At 34.8% G+C, this 27,415-nt stretch overlaps 1 protein-coding gene across 3 annotated transcripts; it reads right to left on the bottom strand.

The window, feature by feature from the left end:
- Window positions 1-498: 498 nt before the first annotated feature.
- LOC128985813 (GTP-binding protein SAR1b-like) lies at window positions 499-27,415 on the bottom strand. 3 transcript variants are annotated; one of them, XM_054405706.1, is made up of 6 exons: window positions 27,258-27,415; window positions 21,549-21,598; window positions 15,260-15,379; window positions 7,407-7,472; window positions 759-994; window positions 499-632 (listed from the first exon to the last, which is right to left on the bottom strand). In XM_054405706.1, exons 2-6 carry the CDS (start codon window positions 21,589-21,591, stop codon window positions 516-518), a joined length of 582 nt encoding a protein of 193 aa, XP_054261681.1. In that variant the 5' UTR covers window positions 21,592-21,598; window positions 27,258-27,415; the 3' UTR covers window positions 499-515. The 3 variants fall into 3 exon arrangements, with proteins under 3 accessions (XP_054261681.1, XP_054261682.1, XP_054261683.1); XM_054405707.1 differs by lacking the exon at window positions 27,258-27,415 and adding an exon at window positions 26,715-27,150 and having other exon boundaries at window positions 512-632; XM_054405708.1 differs by lacking the exon at window positions 27,258-27,415 and having other exon boundaries at window positions 512-632; window positions 21,549-21,617.

Below are 27,415 nucleotides of genomic sequence, written 5' to 3' on the forward strand. Positions count from 1 at the left end.
AAAAGTACAAATACTGAATTTTGTACACAACTTGTAACAAACCCTTTAATATCTCAAAACAAGAATAATGGGACTTACACCACTTGTGCTTTAAGGGGCTCATATGTGAATTAAATTATAAACTTAAAGTGTAAACAAAGCTTAAGCAATTTCAAGCTTTCTTTTTAATTCAACTTTTAGTAATTGGCTAACTATGAAAACATTTGTTTGGTAATATTTCATTTTGAGAATAAGACACCTACCAAAAAGAAACATAATTATTCAAAATAGGCAAGGAAAAGTTGAATTTTTGTTGACATCATCCCAATAACACAAGATACTTTGTAAGTTTAAGATTTTCTTTTCTCACACAAAGATTCTAGATTTAAAGATTTAAGATGCCACACCGAGAAATGCATAGGGTGACACAAACATCTTACCTTCAAGAACTCGGGAAAAACAACAAAGGGAAAGTCTAATATAATTTTAGTTCTTGAAACTGGGATAGCAAAAAAATATCCTGTATACCCACCATATCAGTCAATGTACTCGGCCAGCCAGCGGAAGCCGTCACCGTACCCTTGTCTCTTGAGCACTGAACACATAAACAGCTCTAGAGGTCGTGTGGGGAGTTCACTCCTGGGGACCTTTGCCTGTCATCAGATTAAACTGTTAGTTGATTGCATATAGGAATGTGAAGATACTGTCTAATAATAAATTATGGTAAAAAGTTAAGCCAAATATTTGCTCTTAATAGACAGATAGTTGTTTCACATTACCTTGCCTGTGGTCTGGCCATAAAGGTTGAAGAAACCACGTAGCTCGTCCTCCGATGCAGCACCTGCTCGGTCTATCTTGTTCCCCAGGATAAGGACGGGACAGCTGGACAGGGACTCGTCTGTCAACAGACTGTCTAACTCTGCCTTGCTCTCAGGCAGCCTCTCTCTGTCACAAGCATCCACTAGGAACACAATGGCGTCTACTGCAGGGAAATAGTCCTTCCACACTCTGCGAGCTGTAACATTCAACACAGTGTTCAGGAAGATAACTCAAGTAAAAATTTTTATGTTTTAATGAAGTTTTCTTAAAAACACAATTTACTACCCTCCTTGGAACAGCAAACATCCGATTTTTGAGAACAGAACTCCTCCCTCATTTTTTGACCGATTTTAATGATATATGTGTCAAAAAATGGCCCTGATCTGTAGTTTTGCAGTGTTTTTAATTTTTTGAAATCTTTATTAGTTTGGGCAGGATCTTCCATCAAAGTTGGGTTTTCTCCCATAAGATTAACATGGGGGAATCTATACTTATAAAAGGCAAAGCCCTCACTGACGCACTCATCACTAATTCTCCCACTTCCCATTTACCTAGGAGGCTGAAATTTGGTACATTGATTCTTTAGGCATTTAATAGGAAAACTAAGTTGTTTTTATTCTGATCGGACTCTCGGGCTCCGCCCCAGTGGCTCTGGAGTTTCCCATGTTAGCCTTATGATTTTTCATATTTAAAAGGAATTAATGAATCTTAACAGCGGTTTCAATTAAACAAGTTGGTTCTGTTCTATGATGTTCAATTGCATTAAAGTTACAATGATTACCAACAGGGTGCAGCACTATTATTTATTTTAATTAATGACAACAGCTAATTTGCAACCAAAAGGTGAGTGAGCGTAGCGAACGAACTTCAACCTGGAGACGAGTTAGCGTAGCGAACGAGCTAACCTGAAGGCAAGTGAGCGAAGCGAACGAGCTCCAACCTAAAGGTGAGTGAGCGTAGCGAACGAACTTCAACCAGGGCGTGATTGAGCCATGCGAACGAGATCATCTTGAAAATTAAGAAGTTAAACGGGGCAAAGCCCGCGGGTACAGCTAGTCTAAATATAATTGGAAACTTTGGCTCCACTAATTTGAGAGAACGGCTGTGCGTAGAAACTTGGTAGAGGTGTCCAAAGAAATGTCTTGGTCTGTAGATGAGTCATCGAAAGAAAAACTAAGTAAATTCCCTTAGGGCTCTGCCCCAGAAGCCTTTAAAGATCCCTCCACAGATTATTTGTTTACATTTTGGTCATGTGGATAGTACTTTTTAATGAAACAGCTGTTAATTTTTGAATTGTATTTTAAACAACACACAAATTTATTGGGAACTGAATTGTCTCAATGTTATTTTCTGATTTTAAAATTGATTTTCTTCTGTATCATGTCATGTTTTGCAATATAACGTTGCATTATGAAATCAGTGGAAAATCCTTTTATCACAGTAACTCCTTGCAATTATTTCTTATTGAACTATCTTATATCTATTGTACGGGTTTGTGTCTGCCTTTTTCAACACTTTTGGCTATATTTTATTATATTATTCTAGATTCTAGACATATCATCATAGGTTCATGAGATTATTGTCATACATGTTTTCAATCATTGGAAAAATCTTCAATTGTGTAATACAACACAAAATAATACAAGTTCAGAAGTGTCTTATTTACTTTAACAGTAACCCCACAACCAATTTCTCAAAACTATGCTAGAGGGTTATTCATTGGCACATAAGTTAGTATGATATGAACTGACGCGACGTGACAAAAGAAAAATCAAACTTACGCTGTAACGCATGGACCTCCCTTTGAAGTTAGAACGTGTCTCCTCAACAAACAGATATTTTTCCTCAAATAAAATCATAGATTAATCTTTACTAGTGGTCGTCCAGTGGTCGAAAACTCGACCAAAAACATGTCATGTCAACGTATTGACTATTGGATACTGAAGTTGAAATCCCATCTCTATGGACTAGCTGTCGCAATTTTTAAATTAAAAACATGTAGTTGTGTGAGCTAGTCACCGAATGCGTGTCTTAAATTCAATTTTCTACCTTAGTTTTTTTGCTGACAAAGTTGATTGGTCATAACAGTTGATAAAGCTCATAATAAGTCATTCCATAAGTTTGACTTGGTAAAAAAAACATTGTGTATTCAACGGAAATTAGTAATTTAGATCAGCGCAGTCTGTTGGTGGCTCACATCAACTACGACGAATTTAATAAAAAACTGGTGACAACTTTAACATGGGGATGGAATAAAGGTACAGGCTTCTCTATTTTCACTTTACGCTGTAAATAAAACATGTGATTGTAATTTCCATTTGTTTTTATTTTCTGTTTATATTTCATTGTTATTTCGTCACCAGCATGGCAACCCATAAAAAGCCCATGTTAATTTTTTCAAATTTCAAATCTATTTTTTGTGCTTATATTTGAGCCTATTTTAATTTTTAAAGGGATTCTGCACTTCTACAGGATAATGTCATTCTAGCTTTTGCACACGAGCTGAGAAATAAGGTTTTAAAGAAACATGCTTGCCTATTAATATATAGATAGATTACACTGATGAAATCGTGGAAGTTTTTAACTACAACAGATCCACCAAAACGATTTTAATACTATCTAAAGGTTCTTCCAAAAGAAGAGATACCAGTTAACATACTAATAATAACTCCGATGCTGTACGGTGTGGGAAGTATTTCATTCATGAATGATCTATATTTGGTAACTAACACAATTACACTTTAAACGCTAAATGCTCAAAATATGTATAATTTCACTCAATTTATCGCAGTTAGATGAATTAGTGTAAGCCTTGAAAGTAACCATCATTTTCAACGGGTTTCACCTAGTAAGCATTGATAAAATAAAGGATTACCTTATCCAACAACAGTTGTTAGTATGGCAACTAGTTTTGTTCCTTAGAACTTTGTCAGGTCATTGTATGCAACCACATCATTAATGTATTCACGGAAAGTAAATAAAGATTCGCCCATTGGGTCTGATGATTGGAGTGTCCAATCGAAATTGATCACCACTTACCATCTTTTGTATATTTACCGTCTTGTGAGTAACAGTATAAGCGTAAATATATGTTTTAAGTGTTATAAGACGTATCTTTATTTACTTTCCGTAAATTTAACAACATGTACAATGCTGATCAAGAAGTTATTTAATGTATTCACAAAAATCGGCTTAGCGTATTATATACAGTAGAGTCCCGCAAACTCGGCGTAATGTGGACTGGAAGGGTGCCGAGTTTGTGAAATGCCGGGTTATCGGGAACTAGGGTTAAAAACATGAACAATATAATTTTTAAGCTTTTTAACTGCCTCTTTTATTTATATTTATATTACAAGTTAGTATTAAGTCATCAGATAAATAAAATAAATCATTTGTACGAGCTGAGAATGATTTGACTTGAGCTGGCTTGAGTCCATGTTTAACTCGGACTCAAAAAATCACTAATTTTCTGAGCCAGGTGATAGCCGAGTTTGCGGGACTCTACTGTATATAGATAGATGAGCATAGGAAATCCAACACAACCCCTCCCATAGTGGTTTTACCAGATGGCCTTAATAATTATTTTGTATAAGTAGCTGATGGCATCATTACTAGGTGGCGTTCGCAGAGACATCCAAAAAATTGAGCGGAGTCATCAAGGGTTCATATTATATTGTTTTTGTCATACTGCAGTAAAAACAGTAGTTTTTAATGCATGCGTTGCTGGTCTAAAGTAGCATTTTTAATATTTAGGGAGTAAAAATAGTTTTTAGCCTCTATACAGTAAAAATCAGCTGTTGTCAACTCAGTTGTAAATTTTGATTGTAAACGATTGCAAGTATCGAAAATATGTATCGATTCGTGCTTCGTAATCATTTTAACATACAGTCTACAGTCTCTTCCAGTAGCATTTTAGCATTGCAGATATATTAATCCATTCCCACACTCAACACTGCTCCCCTTTACTACTTCCTTCACCACTCCCTACCTACGTCGTGGACCTGTTTCCCTCTCTTCCCATAGCATTTTAGGATTGCCAACATTAATGTAATTGCCAAAGACAGTTCCCACACTCTGCACTGCTAGCCTTACTACTTCCTTCACCATTTACTACGTCATAGACCTGTTTCCTTCCTTTCTCATAGCATTTTAGTATTACAGATACATTTACTGCCCAAACGGTTCCCCACCCTGCACTGCCAGCCTTTACTACTTCTTTCACCATTTCCTACGTCGTGGGGCCTGTTTCCTTCCCTTCTAATAGCATTTTAGTATTGAAGATACATTAATCTGAATGCCACAGACGGATCTCTCACTATGCTGATGCTCATACTTTACTACTTCCTAAGCCACTTCCTACGTCGTGGACCTGTATTCATCACTTTCCATAGCATTTTAGTATTTTTGATAAGTTAATCTAATTGCCACAAACATTCCCACACTCCGTACTGCTAGCCTTTACTACGTCATTCACCATTTCCTATGTCGTGGGTATGCTTCCATCCCTTCTCATAGCATTTCAGCATTGCAGATACATTAAAACTGCTACAAACAGTTTCCAGTTCCCACACTCCACACTGCTCACCTTACTACTTTTTTCACCTCTTCCTACGTCGCGGATCAGTTTCCCTCTCTTCCCATAGCATTTTAAGATTGTAGATACCTAAATCTAATCTTCATAAAAAGATCCCACACTCCGAACAACTTGCATTTACTACTTCCTTCACCACTTCCTACATTGCGGACCTGTTTCCCTCCCTTTCCATAGCATTTTAGGATTGCAGATACCTTAATCTAATCGTCATAAACAGTACCCACACTACAGACAGCTCGCCTTGACTACTTCCTTCACCACTTCCTATGTCGCGGACCTGTTTTCCTCCCTTCCCATAGCATTTTAGGATTGCAGATACCTTAATCTAATCATCACAAAGAGTTCCCACAGTCCGGACTGCTTGTCTTTACTACTTCCTTCACCACTTCCTACGTCACGGACCAATTTACCTCCCTTCCCATAGCATCATAGGATTGCAAATACCTTAATCTAATGGTCACTAACAGATTCCACACCCCGAACAGCTCGCCTTTACTACTTCCTTTACCACTTCCTACCTCGCGGACCTGTTTCCTTCCCTTCTAATAGCATTTTAGGATTGCAGATACCTTAATCTAATCGTCCTAAACAGTTTCCACACTCCAGACTGCTTGCCTTTACTACTTCCTACGACGCGGACCTGTTTTCCTCCCTTCCCATAGAATTTTAGGAATGCAGATACCTTAATCTAAATGTCATAAACAGTTTCCACACTCCAGACTGCTCGCCTTTACTACTTCCTTCATCACGGACCAATTTCCCTCCCTTCCCATAGCATCATAGGATTGCAAATACCTTAATCTAATGGTCACTGACAGATACCACACCCTAAACAGCTCGCCTTTACTACTTCCTTCACCACTTCCTACGTCGCGGACCTGTTTCCTTCCCTTCTAATAGCATTTTAGGATTGCAGATACCTTAATCTAATCGTCATAAACAGTTTCCACACTCCAGACTGCTTGCCTTTACTACTTCCTACGACGCGGACCTGTTTTCCTCCCTTCCCATAGAATTTTAGGAATGCAGATACCTTAATCTAAATGTCATAAACAGTTTCCACACTCCAGACTGCTCGCCTTAGCTACTTCCTTCACCACTTCCTACGTCACGGACCTGTTTTCCTCCCTTCCCATAGAATTTTAGGAATGCAGATTAGGTACCTTAATCTAATCGTCATAAACAGTTGCCATACTCTAGACTGCTCACCTTTACTACTTCCTTCACCACTTCATACGTTGGATTCCTGAGAGACTTTTTTAACGCCATATAGATGTTGGCACTCACCGATATGGTCTTTATCACCATGCAAAATTTGAAAACGATTGATTCAGCCGTCTAGGAGGAGTTTGCGTATTACGAAATGCATAAGAGTCAACGTATAAGAGCTTCGCTCAAAAAGTATGCCTCTGTTAAAGCACATGGACCCTCTGGACAACATAACTGACACATACACACCAATTTTTATCCCATAAAACCCAGTTACCATGGCCCAATCATACTGGATTGCAAACTCATTTAGAATAAACATAGATTTACATGTTTGTACCAAATTTCATCAAAATCAGATAATGTTTGCTCGAGTTATTGTGCTAACGGACAAATATATATGTGTGAATTTCAACGGATGGTGTTTTTGGTCTCTGGAGGCATAAAAAAAAGCAAAAAAGTCAATCGGTTCCGGGTCCAGGTCTTACCATGAGACCTACGGTAATAGCTTATCCCCTATGGAAAATTTGCTTTGACAATGTCACATGTGTAATAACTATGCTATGTAGAAACGTTTATGTGAAAATAAAGTTTGATTTGATTATTTTATAAGAAGTAGTTTCTGCATCATATGTGCTGAAATACGTCAATAAAGTTATGATAAATAAGTAAATATTATTATTGAGTCAAGGAAATGTCAAACATGTAATAGCAGCATGTAGGGTTAAGGTTATCACAAACAGGTTCAGATATCAAATGAAGCTCATGTTAACTGATTAGGCTATGTAATGTAGAAGACACATACCTTGTGTGTGGCCTCCAAGGTCAAATGTTGTAAACCTCATGTTGCCAATAGAAAGCTCTTCTGAAGCTGAAAATAAATATAAAATTAAGACATTAAAAACCTAAAATCATAAATGTAAAAATAACCAAACATTAGAGCTATAACCCGAAACAATCGGTACTCATCAAAATTGTTCATATAAACAACTACCTAACATTAATAGTGGTCTCACCAAATTCAATGTATCATACAAGGTGTCCAGTAAGTAATTACTTGTGTGTCACATTTTTTTACTTAGTGTTAACATTTATGGGACAGAAAAAAACAAAAAATCAAGAATAACTTTTTTTTTTAATACCTTGTTAGCAAGATATCTGCCATTTTGTTGTTTTGTATTTTTAATGTAAATACCATCCTTTAAATTGTTGTACATATCCTAATGAGATTTGGTACCCAATTTTAAGTAGCAATAAGCTATTCACAAAAGATTATCACAAAGTATTTTTTAGTTTTAAAATGGCAGTCATTACATTTCTATAAATATTTTTTTTTAATTGCTGACTTATTGGAAAACGTTTTGAGCACTTACATTTTTCTAACAAACGACGCCAAGTTCAAAAAGATTGAATAGAATAAATAGCTAAAAAAACAAAAACGATTTTTAGTTGTTCAGTCCAGGCAAAATAAGGGCAAGCTGTCAGGGTAAGCCCTACACCTAATTTTTCACCTAAATTCATGATTTTTCAGTAGTTTACTATTCGGTTTTAGATAACTTGGTGTTGTTAGGAAATTCTGTTACAAAAATTAAAATGACCGCCATTTTGAAACTAAAAGATATTTTATTTTACCAAAGCGTATCACTATAACTTAAAATGGTATACCAAATCCTTGATTATTCTTTATCTTTGATAATTTTAAAGATTTAAATAAAAAATACAAAAAAACAAAATGGTGTGTAACTTACTAAGGAGGTGTTTTTGAATAAGTTTTATATTCATGATCTTTGTTTTGACCCATGAAACCTATTCCCACATGTTTTGTACTTAATAACAGGAATTTATGGATAAAATCATATTATTCATTTAATACTTTAACATATTAATTTTGTTTTGTAGTTGTTGATATTTTTTATTTAATGGCTGTAAAGAACTAATACCCTGGAAAAAAACTAACTTGCCAACATATCACAATATTTTGCCAAAAATAATCTTACTCAAACGGATCAAAATTATAAAATCCCAATTGAGTGCCTATATCCCACAACACATGACAGAATGATTCTGCTAATAATAACTTTTAGGCTATGTTACCACCTACAATATGGACTAGGTGAACCCGTGCGAATTCGCACGAATAATAAATTAGGATATTATAGCAACGTCGATAGAAGTTACGTCGTTGTATCGACGTTGGTCTTGAGCTCGATCGTTGGCTTTATGCATTCTAAGTTCTTTTGCTGTTCATTAGGAGTAGTTTGCAGGACGGAACTAATCATGCTGAAAACTTGCGCGTATGGATTAAAATCAACCAAATGTTGAGTCAAAATGTGCATGAGTTTAGTGTTGCAAGAACCATTAGCTTTGTTTAGCATTCTTCCTTGAACAGCGGTTTTGACGTCCGTAGATATAAATTTGGGCATATGTTGGATGCTCCCCTTCTGACAGTTGAAAGGTGCCAACTGAGTGATAAATTGTGCACCTTATACATGAAAGGCCCTCCACTGTTATGTTCTTCAATTTTAGCTCGAGTGCTGACCATTGCGAGCGCAGAGTTGTACGATCTAACTATGCGCTCGCAATGGTCAGCACTCGAGCTAAAATTGAAGAACATAACAGTGGAGGGCCTTTCATGTATAAGGTGCACAATTTATCACTCAGTTGGCACCTTTCAACTGTCAGAAGGGGAGCATCCAACATATGCCCAAATTTATATCTACGGACGTCAAAACCGCTGTTCAAGGAAGAATGCTAAACAAAGCTAATGGTTCTTGCAACACTAAACTCATGCACATTTTGACTCAACATTTGGTTGATTTTAATCCATACGCGCAAGTTTTCAGCATGATTAGTTCCGTCCTGCAAACTACTCCTAATGAACAGCAAAAGAACTTAGAATGCATAAAGCCAACGATCGAGCTCAAGACCAACGTCGATACAACGACGTAACTTCTATCGACGTTGCTATAATATCCTAATTTATTATTCGTGCGAATTCGCACGGGTTCACCTAGTCCATATTGTAGGTGGTAACATAGCCTAAAAGTTATTATTAGCAGAATCATTCTGTCATGTGTTGTGGGATATAGGCACTCAATTGGGATTCGTTGGTGTTGCACCTTATTTATTACAGGCTTATTCAATTTAATTTATGTCTTAACTGTGTAAGTTTTGCTTTTTCTGTCTGGATTCCAAAATGTTAGTTTATGCTAAGAAAACGCTAACGCATTTTAGTAAAACATTTATTCAGCAAACCATCATGAATTGTTCAAACGCTTTGAACGTTGTTTATGTAGGCCTATCAATAGTTCGTGGCCTATTTTGGTAATTTTTATTATAAATTACCAATCTAAATCGTCTATAGATTTACTGTACTTCATTTCATATAGCAAACCGATTCATATAGCATTTCGACAGAATTTCGGGTCATCTTCGGTCCAAGCAAATATAAATTGTTATGATAAAATTTTATGACATTAACAAAGATTTCAAATACTAATTTTATATGTACTTTGTTATGCTTAAAGCGTAGCAAATTCCCTAATTAAGTTCTGTATTTTTGTGTATATGTCGTTGGTAACGCATTAATGTCCTTATTTCTCAGTGTTTCATGGAAAGGACAAGAGCACCTTGATAATGAAAATGTCAACCCGAATAAAGTGTTAAATTGTGAGGTTGAGGTAGTACCTTAAATACTTTTAACCATTGTGGAAAGTAACTTTCAATTATAGGCCAACCTTAGGGCTATGCCTTATAAAAGCTGTGTCTAAGGAATAAGTCGGCCTTAGACTACAAGATCGCGCCACTCATCCTACACTCATCTCCATTCATACTTCGCTTAAAATACCTACTTTGTTTGGTCGCCATTTCAAAGAAAAGTATTAAAGTAAAAGTATTAAAGTATAGATCTATAAAGCATTTTTTAGTTTAACGATTGGATTTAACATATGGACCAACAAGATCCAGGTGACATTTAATTGCGAAGCATTAGTTTTGGCTTGAAACTGCCAGATACTGTATTTGCAAAGGTTTATATATAATAGTTTTGTCAGCATATCTGAAAGTATGCAAACCAACTGCTGTGCTTAATATAAGAAGGTTTTAACTGACTTTGATAAGATCCCCGTGCGTAGAACGGGCACACAACTAGTTGTTCACAAAGTTTCATGTTGCATATTAAATATATAGATAGATGTATTGGTAGCCTAGTGGTTAGCATCTCTGACTTGGGTGCGAGAGGGACAGGTTCAATTCACGGAACACTTTAAATGGTTTTGAACCACTTTCCAAAAAGCGTTTGTATACCTCCTTTATAGCTCCTTGAAAAATGTGACAGACGTAGACAGTAAAAATAAAAGTAACCATATTTTTTTTATTTTGACGATGAAAAAATAAATCTTAGCAACACAGCTAATTTTTAGGAATTGATGTAGATAGTTTATTGAATTGGAAGAATCACATTCACTAGAGTACCCGTGCGGCTCAATGAGCCGCATAGTATGAAACATAACTCCGAGGAAAACGTTATGCTTAAATTAGAGTAATTCTAGTTACATCTTAGAGTAGTTTAAACACTTGTTAGAAACTAATTTTAAATACCTCTATTTGCGTTGTAAAAGGTTCACCTACCTACATCATTTCTGCGCTCAGTTTTAACTGATAACTCCTAATGAATGCTAAACGATCTGCTTCAATTCGAGTTAACATGTTACAACAAAGTTTTTCCAGAATTGAGAATTAAAGAAAACTGTTGCCTTACTGTTGCCTGTGTTAAGTAATTTAAGTTTGGGTCATTTTATTTCTTTGATTTGAGACTTCACTCTAAACAAACGAATTTTCTCCGTAGAGAATCCTGAAAGGGTGGGTGATATCAACCATTTCATGTTGTCCATTTTTTATCCACAAACTCTGGGTTACCAACTGGACAGCCATAATCTGCGTTAAATAATAGGCTAAAGCAGCAACACCATTGAAAGATGGTTAACGTATTTTAACGTGTTGTCTGTCAGTCACAGTATATCAACGCAGTATATGCCCCGCATTATAACGTTCTTACGTTGTTCAGTGGAATTCCTCTTTTAATACCTGTACCAAAGTTTTGAAAGTATGGATTCATTTGTCGAAATAGGTTGGATAACTCTTGTAGCTATCAAATTTGGATATCAATTTTCATTTTCTCTTTTTGAAAAGCGTATATTATTTGCCTCTCCTGAATCAAAAAAATAAACTTTACCGTAACTATTTGATCGTTAAATACATAAACACTAATTCCTTCACTTATGTTTGATCTAATATTGCCACTAAGTTTTTGAAACTTCTGATTTTTGACCTGAAATGTCTGGATTGTGTTGGTGAATTCAGTCCAAAAATAATTTGGTACCTATATAAGTTTGTCAGAGGTACGGGCAACACAACTTAGAAGTAAACAATCCAGTTGCGTTTTTCTCAATTGAAGTAGACTGAGTAATACAGAAAGTTTACAATAAAAACATAAGGTCCGCAAGGATTTGGTATAATCTTACTACTTAAACTTATCATAGTCAATGCATTATTATAGTTTCTACTAAATGTTTTGAAATTTCTCGATCCGAAAGTGTCAGAAGTAAACAATTCTTGCATGCATTCATTTGATCTGTGATTAGCCAAGTTTACTTAACCAATGTGAAAACACTATGTGCTTCGTATATTTTTCCACTTCCAAAGTAAGTTGCATAGCATAACTGTCAAATATTATTCATCTCACCAAGTGAATTTGTATCTGGATGGGTATCTGTTAGACCAGGCCTATTTTTCTATTCTCCTCATACACATAAGATATCTTATTATTAATTTTCTCCTCCTCCCGTTTTCAATGTTTCTCCTTTGAACTTGAGGCATTTTCTGTTCTTCCAACAAAACTGATAAATTGTTCAACTTGGCCTTAACCTACTGAATATTAAAAACAATAATATTTACTCCCAAAAAGCTAATGAGTTTCCTTTCATTAACAGCTGTTTTTTGTTTTTAAATTTGTTCTGTGTATTTCTTATGGGGAAAACCCGACCTTTGAGAGGGTCTCACGCCCTTAAGAGTAGGAATTTTAGAATTCTAAAACCTTATTGCAAAACTACATATTGAGACGAATCTTTTGACACCTCAAACGTTGAAATTGATCCACAAATAAGGGAGGAGTTGCGTTAACAAAAAACGGCTTCACGTATTATATATATCTATATCTATACTATTATATAAAAATCTAATGGTGTCTGTATGTGTATTACTAATAGGTACAAAAACTACTGAACCAACTGGGCTTAAATTTTACAAAAATATAGCTACTATACCAAGGACCATTATAGGACTATTCACATTTCGATACTGACCGTAGGCTTTGCCCCTTTGGCTTTAAAAGTTCTGAGATGAACATTTTAAAAGTAAATATTGATTGGTCTCCATGGCTGTAATGAGAACACTAACAATGTTTGTTTACATTTACTTTGACATATAAACAAGAAGAACTGCTAAACTGCATATTTCACAATTTCAGACAGCTGATACAAAGAAATTAAATATAATATTTTCCATAAATATGAGGTAGGTTTATTTTAATCTAACCTTTTATCATGGATTATTTATTCTAAAACTATGACAATGATACTAGAAAAAAAAAGATTTTATAACCGTTTTGGATTTTTTAAAGCGTCTTAAGTTAATAATCTTAAGTGAAAATAATGTTATTGATATGTTTTCATGGAAACAGTATGAAAATTACAATGTATAGATGTTTTGTATGCATTTGGAGGCTACTTTAAATAAATTCTAACTGCTTCACATGTGTTAAATTAACTTAACATAGCTTTCACATCACATTGTTTTTTATATGTATATTTAGGTAAATTAAGTTATTGTGTTTTAAATTAAACTAAAGAATATCATCAATAACTAAATTGTCGTTGATTTTTGTTTTCTAAAATCTGTTATATATGTGTAACTATATTTAATTATCAAATGGTAATACAAAATACTCTTATTTTATCCTAACAAAGCTTTCAGTTCACATTTACTTTATTTGATACATTTATTATTTGTGTTTTGCCACACCACTGATTAAATTAAACCAAGGAAAATATCATAAAACTAAGCAGTACACAGTGTTCTTTTGTTTCTAAAATCAATGAAATATCTGTTACTATGTTTTCTTAATGGTAAGTGTGAAAATGTAAAAGCAATGGATGATGGAACTGATTAAAAGAACTGGTTTGTATATTAAGTTGTTTGTTGATATTTTTGTTTAGTAGAATCAGAGATGCAATGAAACATATACTGTATTTGCTATTACATTTTTTAGTCCTTGATAATCATATTAGTTTTGTCTGCTGTATTAATGCTACATTATTTGTTTGAAATTTTTAAGTACCTATAGATATAGTTTCTTTAATATTTCAAAAGACTGTATGTATTGGTAAGGCACAGCAATATTTCTAAAGTTTATAACAGCTGACTTAGTTTTGCTATTGATTTATTGTGAGTGAAAAACTGAAGATGAAAGGATTTGTGATTTAATATAAAGAAGAGTTTAATATAAAGATATTTAAATTTAATAATTAGTATTTTTGCAACTTCAAAATTGAAATTGAAAATGTCAATAATAAATTAAAACATGTGTAATTAAGGGAGATGAAGGTAAATCTGGTAAATCATGTATGTCAAGGTTTTACTCGAAGATTTGGTCAGTTTTTCTCATATCAGCCTACACAAGATTTAAAATTAATCAAAATCAAAATGGTGGTATCCACTACTTACCAGATTTAAAGGTCATAACTAAAACGTTTCTATTAAGGCCATAAAAGTTGAATTTTGTTTCTAAAAGCGTTGGCGGATGTGTAACTATTGTATGCAAGAGATAAAGATTAAAATGTTTCTATTTTGTGTCCTCTCCCCGTTGCAAAGCACGGGTACAACAGCTAGTAGATAGATAACACCTCTAAAAAGTTAAATGATGGTCTTAAGAAATGTTGTTGAATGATTTATCACGCTTTATTTTCAACAATTTTACAGTATGGAATAGAGCTTTGGGGCGTCACCTCTGATTCGTATCAACTTTTTAAACTTCAAAAAAGAATACTTAGAATTATGACATTTAAACCCGTAAAACATTCTTGCAAACAACTTTTTAAAGAACTAAAGATTCTAACCGCCCCTAATTTGTATATTCTTAAATGTTTATTGTATGTGAAATCAAAATTTGAAAAACTCCACAGTGAAAATAATCGGCACAATTATAACACTAGATTTCATACAGATTTTCAATATCCTATACACAGATTAAATCTTGTGGAAAGGACACCTTTCTATATGGGTTAAAGATTTTTTAACAATTTGCCTGGGTACTACAAATCAATAATAGGATTAGTATCTTTTAAAGAAAAATGTTTTGAATTGTTGTTGGAAAAGAATTATTATAGTATAGATCAGTTTCTCGAAGACAAATCATTGTGAATTGTTTGTTTTGTTACTATGTATTTATTTTTACCAATAAGCTAGTTTATTTTAGTATAGTTTGACAATGTTACCTGTTTTGTCTGGCTGTGCCAGAGAATTTAAAAAACGTTATGTGACAATAAAGATGACTTTGACTTTAACCAGGGTGTATATAATTAATTACTGTCTTAGACTTACTTGGATGCAGGGTGGGAACTGGCTGCGCAAGACGGTCATCTTTTAGCATGTGAAGCAGCGTTGTTTTGCCAGCATTATCCAAGCCCAAGAAAAGCAATTTGCCAGACTTCTTATACAAACCTGAGCAAATACAAATTTTAATTTATAACAAACAACTTTGACAAATATGTTCAACATAAACATGGCAAGTTACTCCCATAAACGACTCTTGATTAAAACAAATTTATATTCTTTCTCTTAATTTTCTGAATGTCTATAAATAAAATACAGGGTTATTCTAAATGATGGACCCATTTTTAATGCTTTATAATTTTTATACTACTAAACTTACCGCTATAAAATACACATCAAACGAAAAAGCAACTCAAAGAGTTTATGCCTTCCAAAGACACATCATTTAACAATATCGATCCAACAGAACTGTAGATTTAATTGTACAAAGTTAAAAAGTAATCTCCAACTTTTTTTACCACTAGAAATTTGGAGGTTACTTGACGTTTTTGCAAATAACTTTTAAGTGGTGAGGAAATCGACCAAAGTGGAAGGTAATATTCCGAAAGAGAATAAAATTTCCTACAATCTACTACTATGCATTTTTTGAAAATACTCAAGAAAGGTACCAAAAATTGCCTCAAAATGAAAAAAAATTGAAAATCCCCGTCTTCAATTGTAGACAACAAACATAGCAAACATTAAATTTCACACTTTTTTATTTTAAGCCAAATTTAGGCTACTTTTATTGAGTATTTCCAAGATATGCGTAATAGTAGATTGTAGGAGATTTTATTCTCTTTCGGAATATTACCTTCCACTTTGGTCGATTTCCTCACCATTTAAAAGTTATTTGCAAAAACGTCAAGTAACCTCCAAATTTCTAGTGGTAAAAAAAGTTGGAGATTACTTTTTAGCTTTGTACAATTAAACCTACAGTTCTGTTGGATCGATATTGTTAAATGATGTGTCTTTGGAAGGCATAAACTCTTTGAGTTGCATTTTAGTTTGATGTGTATTTTATAGCGGTAAGTTTAATAGTATAAAAATTATAAAGCATTAAAAATGGGTCCATCATTTAGAATAACCCTGTATTTCTAGAAAGTATTAAAAGAGGTTAAACAAATAATATGTTTGAAAGTTTTGTTTTACTCATTGATAGAGGTAGCAGATTTGACTATGACCAGAAATAGATATTCAAATGCCATATAAAATGTAAAGGCCATTTTTAAAGTGAAAATAAACCAAGTTTAAAATTGAACTTCCCAGATAGAATGCTGATGAAAATTACTGACTTCTGCTGAATAGTCTATGTTAACATTTTAAAACAGAATAGACAAATTATTGTAATAGAACATTCACTATGTAACATCAACCAACCGCAAGGGGCTCACGCTTGCGTGGGTTCGTGGCCTGGGCGACCACGCGGACCCTAGCTCTCCCAGAGGGGAGGTAACTGCCCGGTGTCAGACCCGGCACTTCAGGTAGACCACAGTTATGGACGACTGGTAAGCGCCGGCCCCTTAGGGGGAGCCTCCAGTGACATTCCCTCCATTCAGGGTGGGGGGGGTGTTTAGCTCTCAGTGACGCCGTTAATTCCGCCTCTCCTCATCTACCTGTAACTGTGGTTGTGACTGAGTCCTACCTGTTGTGTTCGACTGACATTTTGTGAGGCATATCCTCGACTTTGGAAGTAGCCTCGTCCTGGGAGGTGAAATACCTAGCCCCCAGAGGGGAGGTAAATGCTCCGTGTTGGTATCGGCATTTTCAAGTTGGCCACAGACATGGTCGACTGGGCATCGGGTCCCAGTGACATTCCTTTATCCAGGATGGAGGGGTGTTTAGCTCTAGGAGAGATGGAAGTACATCATAATCTCTAACCTACCTGTGTCTGTGGTTCTTTGGGCTTCGGCCTGCTTGTTGTGTGCGACCAGCATTCAGTGGGCAAATCCTCGACTTTGGAAGTAACCTTTCCTGGAGGTGAAAACGGGCAAGTACCCGCAGCTCACGGGGACACTCAAGGGCAACGTAACTTTCCGCAGTGTGAGGGCAACGGTTTGTAGGTACTTATGCAAACCTATCCCTGTCTCTGAGCACGGACGGTATGGTTATCTCGAGTGTGGGGGGTTCTTCCCGGAACCTCAATTGAGTCAAGGGTGTCGCCACCTCTGGTGGATAGGTTCATCCGGGTGGGTCCCACTTCTATACCTGCCTCCTTTTGGGAAACCCTGATGGCCTGGCAGTGATGTTGGGTTTGACGGGCAAACGAAGTAGATCGGGTGCTGGGTCCGAGCCCGCCAGGGGTAGCTGGGGATCTATCGCTCTGGTTATCTCTGGTTTCCCAGCAATGGGTAAGGCCTCGATCGGGCAGCGGTGTAAATGGGAGATTGAGGTTCCCCCCGTCAGCGTGCTGATGGTCCCCTTCCTCCTGGCTATTGATGGCGGGTTCTGCCTGTCAGGGATTAGATAGGTCCCGAGTGTTGCTTGCACTAAATGCGTCGGGGCGCTCTACTATGGACCTCTAGGTTCTGACCTAGTGGAACCCAGGTGGAGTGACGCTTAAACAAGCAGCCGGAATCCCTGGTTAGGATTGAGGGGCAACCCTCTTTCCGAAGGGTCTGCTTCAGCAGCCGGCGAGCCTGATGACCTTAAGTCATCCGCCCATGATGTGCTAAAGGTTGATGCGTAAGCTTCGGCCTACATCATGGGGCCCGGGTATGTCCTGAAGGATAGGTACCGGGTAAGCAGTCAGGGGGCTTAGGCTCTCATGACAACAAATGTAAATGTAATGTAACATCAACTATCACAGTAACAAAAACTAAGGGAGAAAATACAATTTTGGACTGTAGCACACTCTGTGGTTAGCTCATTAGTAATGGCTACTATGACTGTGGGTCCATAAAATGAAAAGTCAATGGTAACAGGTATAATATTTGTTCTGAGTTTGTACTATAAATACTGAAAGTGTGGTAGGTTTATAAAATAAACAGTATCAGCAATCTGACACTACTTTCTCCCATTAGCTTGTCAACAACCTATATAATGAATGCAGGTTAGGCATCAGGGTAGGCCTATGCTGTTTTATAGGAACAATCACAAAAGTTGCAATAACTTTTAAACCGTAAATGTTACAGCAATGGTGGGTTACACTATACTGTTTAGAACTATAATGACCATAACATACTAATTTTAATCAAAACCAGCACTTTTTCAAATTGATTTTCCGTTATTTTATGGGGATTTAATGAGAAAATAACAAAAGTTACAATAACTTTTTAACCGTAATTTTTTAAGCAATGGGAGTTACGCCATTTTCTTCAGACTCTAAAGGGCTATAACATACTAAGGTTTTATCAAAATCGTTCAGGCCGTTTTTGATATAATCAGATTTTTCTGTTTTTATGAGAAAATCACCATTAAAAATAAAAATTTCTAAAGAGTGAAAAAAATGCCTAGAGATACTATGGATTAGAACCTACATACCAAATTTAATCAAAATCGGACCACAGGTGTGGTCTGTAGCTCTGTACTCAGACACACACACAGACATCACTTCGAAAACCACTTTTTTGGGTCCAGGGGGACCCAAAACGGATCCACCCAAAACGCAAACTAGAAAATTTGTGACGAAAACAATACTTTCTCCATATACTATAGTAGAGGGTAGGGGGAGAAAGTCAAATCAACTTGTAGTAAAAGAGTATCTTTATATAAGGCTTAAAATACCCACACCTAGATGTGCATGGCTGTTTTAAAGTAATGATAATGTAACTGTAATATAAATAGAAGGAACTTTAATCATGACGGAAACAAACAAATTTAAACCCACCTTTATAAAGAACGAGAATTGTTTGTCAATGAAGTTGTCTAGGCGTATTTACTATGACCCTTTGACCGTAAGCAGGGAAAAAAATGTAACAATTGAATTTTTTTGGACTGCATTACATCAAACCTCTGTCTTGCTAGTTATTATTTAAGTAGTTTATTTAAACATGCAATATTTCAGAAAACTTATTTAATAAAGTTATTCTAATATTTTCGTTTGGGTGTGATAATTGAAGTTAAGCTCTTTAATTTTTTGCGTTCTGGCGGTGTAAAGTTGCCAGTCAGCATGTGAAGGACAACTGCCCAAAGTCAAGATGATCTTGTAGTTGTTATCTCAAGGACAACATACAGCTGAATGATATGACGTTCAACCTTCCACGTTATGTCATTGTAATTTGTATTTTACAAAGGCGTTCAACATTTTCTGGTGAATGGTTAAAATCTGTTATTTTATTGTTAAACGAATACACTTTAAAACTTATTCATTTAGATTATGAAAGACTATAGACTGGTAATTTAGCTGACATATTTTCTTTTGGTGGAAAATTACATTTTGTAAGTGAAGATTTATGTTTCAAGTATCTATTTCCACTAATAAAATCATTTGTATATTTTATTGAAAACTGTTTTGTTTCTTTACACTAATTTGAGAGAACAGCTGGGTGTAGAAACTTGGTAGAGGTATCAAAGGAAAGATCTGTAGATGAACCATCAAAAGAGAAACGAGATAAATTCCCTTGGGGCTCTGCCCCAGTGGCCTTTTAAGTTCCCTCCCATGCTATTCTTATGAGAAAATATTTTTTTACATTATAAAACAGCTGTTAGAACTGAAATTACAGGCCAAGAAAACATGTGTTATAAACACTCACTAAATTTGTTAAAATAAAATGTTTTATTCTTTTTATTTAATAGTATATTTCGTACCTAGGGCCGAAAATCAGGGTTTGCTGGCTTGAGATAGTTTTTAAGTTCGAGACGAAGTCGAGAACTTAAAACGATCGAGAGCTGCAAAACCATTTCGGTCCGTGGTACGAACGCTATTTTTCACCACACTATACCTTACCACTATTCACCACAATAATAATGCACACTGATAGTCAACACAACTACAACATTAAGGTTATGTGAAGAAATAATTTGAGGAATCAGCAAAAATAATAATAAATAGTTGCTAGGCAGCGGTGACAATAAAACAATTCTATTGCAATGCTATGGATACTGATTGTACGTATTTAATTATGCATTCATGTTTTATGAAAGTAAGCGGGCAGCTGATTTTGCAGCCCTAGGGATGTAAAAACCTGCTCGGTCCCCAAATGACGATAACAGCTGGCATGGCTAGCAAAACGTAACTTTCAGCCACCAATTAACGTATGCAAAAAAGCTAAAAATATCATAGAGTGGTGAAAAATTTATTTCACTGCATAATTATGTTTACTAATAGTTTGAAAGAAATTTTGTGTTTTAAATAGCCTATATTCTCACTACCTATTTGTTTTTGTACTAAATTATAAGCTTGAATACAAGTAACTAATATTACATTATGAAAATAGTGGAATAGTCAGTCTCTGAGGTTATTCCTACGTAGAGTTAACGTTCATCTACAGTATAGTAAGGGTTGGTATTAGCTTTTTTCTATGACATTCAAAGAAATTGTTTGAAAATCAAGAACGAATGTCCGAGATTTGTGGGATTATTGGCATAATATGATTTGGATCATTGGGAAGAACTTAATGTCATACAATAACAACCATGCAAGTGTAGAAGAGTAATATTGCTGATTATGAGCTGTGTTCACATTTTGCCGAAATTACGTGAATTAAAAGTTGACTAGGTTGAGTTTTATAATATATGTCTTAGAAGAGAAGTTTTTTTCATGGAGAAATGTAGACAAGATTTGGAAATGAAAATCATAAAGCTGGAAGATTGAATTTTACTATTTTACTGAAAAATGTTGATGGGGTGTTACTTTAAAATATCGGTATAGCTTAGTGAAACGATAATACACACTAATTTAACTAAAACCCTTTAGAAATCATTAAAATATAATTGAATTAGCAAAAATTTAATGCCAGGTTTACTAGACATACTCGGCAAAAACTATACAAAAAATATTCTAAAAGAACATCAAGCAGCAGCCTTAAATACCAAAAAAGTTACCCAGATAAATATAAACTGCTCAAACCCAGTACTATGAAAAGTTCCAGGCCATCTACATGCATTTGGGTTGTGATATTCATAATCTGGATTGAATTGCTCTTGGACCAACAGATTCTTCTTCCTCTGAAGAAGTTTATTGTAATCCAACGTATAACATCCGATCATGGAGATCTTCCCTAATGTTAGCCTTACAGTTGGCCTATTAAGACCTTGGACTACTTAATGATAATATATACAATGAAGGTTATATCAAATGAAGGATAAACTTATTACTTATGTAAATAGTACAATTTAAAAGTAAATAATAACTTACCTAAATATCCAAGAACTCCGGTGAACCAATCCCACAAAAACATGATATATCTGTAGAAAAAAATAGGCCTAGTTTAAAATTGGCAAGGCGGAAAGGACAGGAAAGACTGTCAAAAATATAAATCAAGAGTAATTTCATAAACCAAATGTCAAAGAAATATCCAGAATATATTTCTAATTCCTAGTCGTTTGAATAATATTTTGTATGATAATTCAGTATAAATAGGCTATAGCAAATAAAATGCAATGAACGTTTACTGCATGACATTTAGAAGAGGTACAGACAGTTCTCAACTACGAGACCTGTTTTGTAGAAAGAGGCGTCTTAGGAGGACCATCAGTTTAAGGAGGGTTTGGGTTACCGTACTATAAAAACTGAACTATTTAAACAGTAGGCCTAACTATTTAAAACAACTTTTAATAAACTTTTATTATTAAAAAAATTATTAAGGACATTAAAATGAAAAAGTAAATTGGTTCCGGGCCTAAGTCTTACAGAGCCGCCTACGGTAATAGCTACTTCCCCTAAGGGAAATTTACTAAAAATGGTATGGATTTTAACATAAAACAAATCACGTCACTGGCCCAAATGTCTATAATAACTGTAACAGCTGGTTTGGAAGTTTTTTGACAGTGCCATGATCTGACTTCCTCTTTCAGTGTTGCTTCTAGAACTTTGACTCGTCCAAACCACAAATATGTGAATAAATCAATAAAACTTAAGCTTGACATTAATTATTTAACTCTGTACGGCCACTTAGGAATCTCTCCAACAAAAACTGATTGCATTTGAGTAGACATCTCAAAATTACATCATACCGTATCCCAATGTAGATAGAGTAAATAATTACCAAATTATGCACTATGGTACGTTTTAAATTGTAGGTACTGTGGGATTGTGGATTATGCACTATGGCACTGTTTCCACTCCACAAACCATCCTCCCCTTTCAGTGTTAGTCGCCGCTAGAACTTGGACTCGTCCAAACCACAAATATCTGAATTAACTCAACGAAACTGAAACTTTATATTAATTATTTGGCTGCACTTTAAGTTTGTTTACGTCCTACATTAACTCACATACTGCAGTTTGGTTAAGGTTAGGTTTGGAACAGATAACTAATGTACACGTTGCTCGAAATCGAGCAATTGCAAAGAAGTAGTTATTTAACCCTCCGAGTGTCACGCGTCATAAAAATGACGCACAACACACTTTGTGTAGGGTCACGCGTCACTTTTATGACGCACAAACATCGTTTACGGCGAAGGCTCTATGACTGACTGAATCGGATTGAACTGGATCGAGTTAGGTATCGTTCTTTCCGTAATATTCTAAGCTTTCTCCAGAGGTCTGTCTCTAAGCGCTATTCATTTTAGTTCCGAAAATATTGTAGCAGACAGCTGACGTGCGTGTATTTGTAAACAGCTAGGTTCCCCCGGACCGATGACTGATGTGTTTTATTACGTTTATCATTGTTTTAGTGTTAAAAATCAAAAGTAGTGATATACGTGGTGCATTATAAGAAGATTTAAGTGGTTTTGAAGTGCTGGTTGATGATCCTGAAGAAGTAGGTAGTGATATTGATGTAAATTATCAGCCAGATTCCTAGCTATGGTTAGGCTATGCATTCTTAGCTAAACGCTATGTACTGAAATCCGTTTTTCGCTCATAACTTATTTATTTGATAACTTACCTCGCTATATGATTATATATTTGTAATCCTCATTAAATTTAGAACAAAGTGGCTATTTTCAAATATTTATAGGCCTATAATTTATACAATTTCATTGAGCGCGAACTTATTTTTTTTTTGAAAATTTTCGAAATTATATTTTTTTTTACCTAAAAATTTTTTTTTTGAAAAAATGTTCCTTATGTTTTATATATAATATTGAAGCCCATGATTTTCCAAACAAAATGGTATATAGAACATTAGAATTAACATTGTTTTAAGCTTCTCAGATCCGTTTTAATAAAACCTTGCAAAGGGGCCAAAAATAGGTGGACATTAAGGCCTAAACTATGGACACTCGGAGGGTTAAAAATAAATAAAAGTCATCATAATTTCCGATGAGTTTAAACAACTCAACTCATAGAGTATACATACCTAACAGTTCCATATAATCGAAATTTCTTGTAAATATTTTTTCATTTTTCAATAGCTGATCTGGGTTTTTAAATGTTTACCACTGATAGCCGTATTAGGTTGCCCACGTTGATCTTCGTCAATGATAATGTAGTCTGCATGGTACCACCCATTGTCTCCAGTACGTTTACAAATTTCAGTCAATTTTTTTTTTAGCGATAACATATTGTTTACATGACTAAGAACTAGGCTACCTGATTTTCTGCATAACCTCTATGTCGCAATTTTATTTGCATCAATTGGCATTCATTTGGCTAGTTACTGTTATATCGTAAATTATATTTAGGCCTACCTACCTGAAAAAATTGCAGAATTGAAAGGCCTAATGTCATACTCGTACAGATGGCTTTTTGTTTCCCTTAAATGTGAATAATAATGTGAATAATGTGAATCCTTCAATGAAAGTTGTATTAAGGTTTCTTGGATGTAGTCACATTCTTTTAAAATCATTTGACTTTTATGGAAACATATATTTAATGATTAGCCTAATGTCCTTGCCGTACCAGTTTAATTCAGACTTAGAGGGGTTTCCTTTGCCAATCATCATAAAGTTTTAAGTCCATGTTTCCCTACAAAATAGTGGCACTTCGGCTAACATCCTTGTTCATTGTTTGTGGGAATCATCATATTGTAGCTGTAGGTGTTCTTCATTATAGGCCTATTTTTATTTAATTAAAGATTTTTACTGTTATTAACCTTTATGTTTAGAACTTGTTATTTATTCTTAAAAAAAACTACCAGTCATGGTCCTGAATATAGAAGTACATCCCTACAATACTCGTGGTAGACATCAAATAAGTTACCAGCACCTCCGTTTAAGCAAATCTTTAAATAGCCATGTTGTTATGTGTAAGAAAGCTTATAATAAGGTAATTATTATTGTAAATAAGTATCCACAAAAAATATTTTTAAAAAAATTCAGTGACTGACTCTTAAGAAATCCTTTTTACAGTATTGAAGAGTTCCTGGAACAACCTGTGATACGTCTGTAACTTTGTATCCAAATCTGTTAATTATTTCTATATAGTCTATTTTTGTTTTCTTCAACTTTGTTAATTATTCATAACTTGTTAAATTGTTTATAGTCTATTGTGATTGTTAACCCTGTAGTTAAAAGGAAGTTGTACAACATAGACTCATACCCAAGTTACCTCTGATTATTTAGACAACAATGAACATTGAAATTTTATGTTCTGCTCCACTGACATTGTTTATAGTCTATTGTGATTGTTAACCCTGTAGTTAAAAGGAAGTTGTACAACATAGACTCATACCCAAGTTACCTCTGATTATTTAGACAACAATGAACATTGAAATTTTATGTTCTGCTCCACTGACAATGTCAATGCATGTAAATGTCCATGATAATAAATGATTTGATTTGATTTATATAGGTTGATAACGATAGTAGGCCTAATTTTTTTAAAATCCCTATTTCTTCTACTTGGTGGTGTTCGTTCTATGACTTTGCTATATTTCCATGGTTAACAAATCGGTTTTTTCAATGATTTCTCAAGAAATACAGTACTATGTCAATTCATTTTTCTTATTTGGTAAAATATATCAAATTGTCCAGGCTTTCTCGATTTTTTACATTGTAATATGTAGGCCTACGAATGTAAATTAAAATGGTAAATATTTAATTTCAACAAAATCAGTAAATGTACCCAATGCGTTTCATTGAATTGAAAAATAAATAACAACAATTAAACTATACAGCTGATCAAAATGTAAACAATAACATCTATATCTATAAAAGAGGAACTATGTATAAATATATATATGTATACATACGTTATGGACTCCGAAACCGCTCGACAGATTGTAATGAAACTTTCAGGCATTATTAAGCATCTTTCAAGGATGGTTCGAGTGAAGTTTGGTGCAGATCTGTCAAAAGGGCTCTGCCCCAGAGGGTTTTAAGTGGGCCAATGTCAGACTTTTTGATCTACAATGTTTACAAATAAATATAATTTAAAAGCAGATGTTTACTTTCACCAACTGTGTTGTAGGTTTGAATAATTACAACATTCTGTATTAGCATTAGTCATGATTTGAAATAGTGCCACAGTGTTTCTACAGAGTGCAGCACAGAAAACTATTTTACTTTTGAATAAGTCCAAATGTATTAAACCCCAATCGCAGCACACCTGTGCACTTAACAACGTTTAAATACTCCAATGTTAAATATTAAAACATAAAAACCTTTATCAAAGTATTATAAACAATAAAAGGGATGACTTTTTAAAATTTATGACAACAGTTTATTTGCAACCAAAAGGTGAGTGAGCGTAGCGAACGAACATCAACCTGGAGGCGAGTTAGCGTAGCGAACGAGCTAACCTGAAAACAAGTGAGCGCAGCGAACGAGCTCCAACCTAAAAGTGAGTGAGCGTAGCGAACAAACTTCAACCGGGACGTGATTGAGCCATGCGAATACTTATGAAGTTTAACGGGGCAAAGCCTGTGGGTACAGCTAGTTCTTCATAAGGATAACAATGGAACTTTAACAGCCACTGGGGCAGAGCCCAAGGGACTTTAAAAAAAATGTAAGGTCAGTTTGCAAATCTACGCGACAGGCTCTTTCCAATGAGACGTCAATGGCCTGTTAATACTGCTCAATGAAATGGCGACCATACATAGTAGGTAGGCCTACCGGTATTTTAAGCCAAGTATGAATGAAGATGAGTGTAGGATGAGTGGCGCGATCTTGTAGTCTTGTTAGTGACTAAATGGATAAAATCGGTTAAGAAATGGCAGAGGAGTTCAACCGACAAAGTTTCATGTAGGTAGCGTATTTAATTATATAGATTAGCTGGTAGTTAATGTAACTTATAATGTATAATAGTAAATGTAGGACGTAAACTAAAGTCCAACTAAATTATTTAATTGTATGGCCACTTACAAATCTCACTGACTTTTAGATCCAGCATGAGAAAAACTGTAATTAGACATCTAAAAATTACATCCTATTCCAATGTAGACATACTGAATAATTAACAACAAGATATAGTAATTTACCTTACGTGAGATGACCAAACCAACTAAGCTGGGCCCCTTGCCAAGCCCTAAAGTAACCAAACATAACCTATAACCTCAATTGAGCCCTTTTCTGGCTTCAAATTGAATTTAACGACCTAACAAATACTGTTGAACAATATAAGTAGCTTAATAGACCAGTAGAATCACAGACATGTAGAAACTCGTGTAAAAACGCTAAACATGATTCAGCAGCTTTAGATCAGTTTCCTTCCTTTGTGATCAATACAAGTAACCCACAAGACTATTTAAGTCTACTAAACCACACTGTAAATCAATCCGTGATAGTTAAGATTAAATTAAACTAATCGAAATGCAAACTTAAGTATTCTTATTACATCATGTATACTCGGAATATAATTTGTTTATTGAAAATCAGTTATATTCTAATAGACGAGGAAAGCAAAGATGACACTGAAGAAGAGGCCATAAGTTAGCAGCAAGCGTAATACACAAAAATACAAATTCACTCTAGATTTTCGAATTTAAAATAAAACTAGAAACTATTTTTATAATTTAACTTACATTAAAAATAGTTTTGAGGCCGAATCTGATGCACAAAATTATTCAGTGACGTCTGACAACCGTCAATAAGAATTATTTGCCTTTCCAAATTCCAACCTTTAACCTTATTTTTCGTTTCGACAAACCGGAAGAGTGCGCTGTTGGCAATAGTGACGTTT

The sequence above is a fragment of the Macrosteles quadrilineatus genome, unplaced genomic scaffold (genome assembly GCF_028750875.1).
Source record: "Macrosteles quadrilineatus isolate MER2022 unplaced genomic scaffold, UCM_ALF_1.0 Scaffold_2__2_contigs__length_208266976, whole genome shotgun sequence".
NCBI classification, from domain to species: domain Eukaryota; kingdom Metazoa; phylum Arthropoda; class Insecta; order Hemiptera; family Cicadellidae; genus Macrosteles; species Macrosteles quadrilineatus.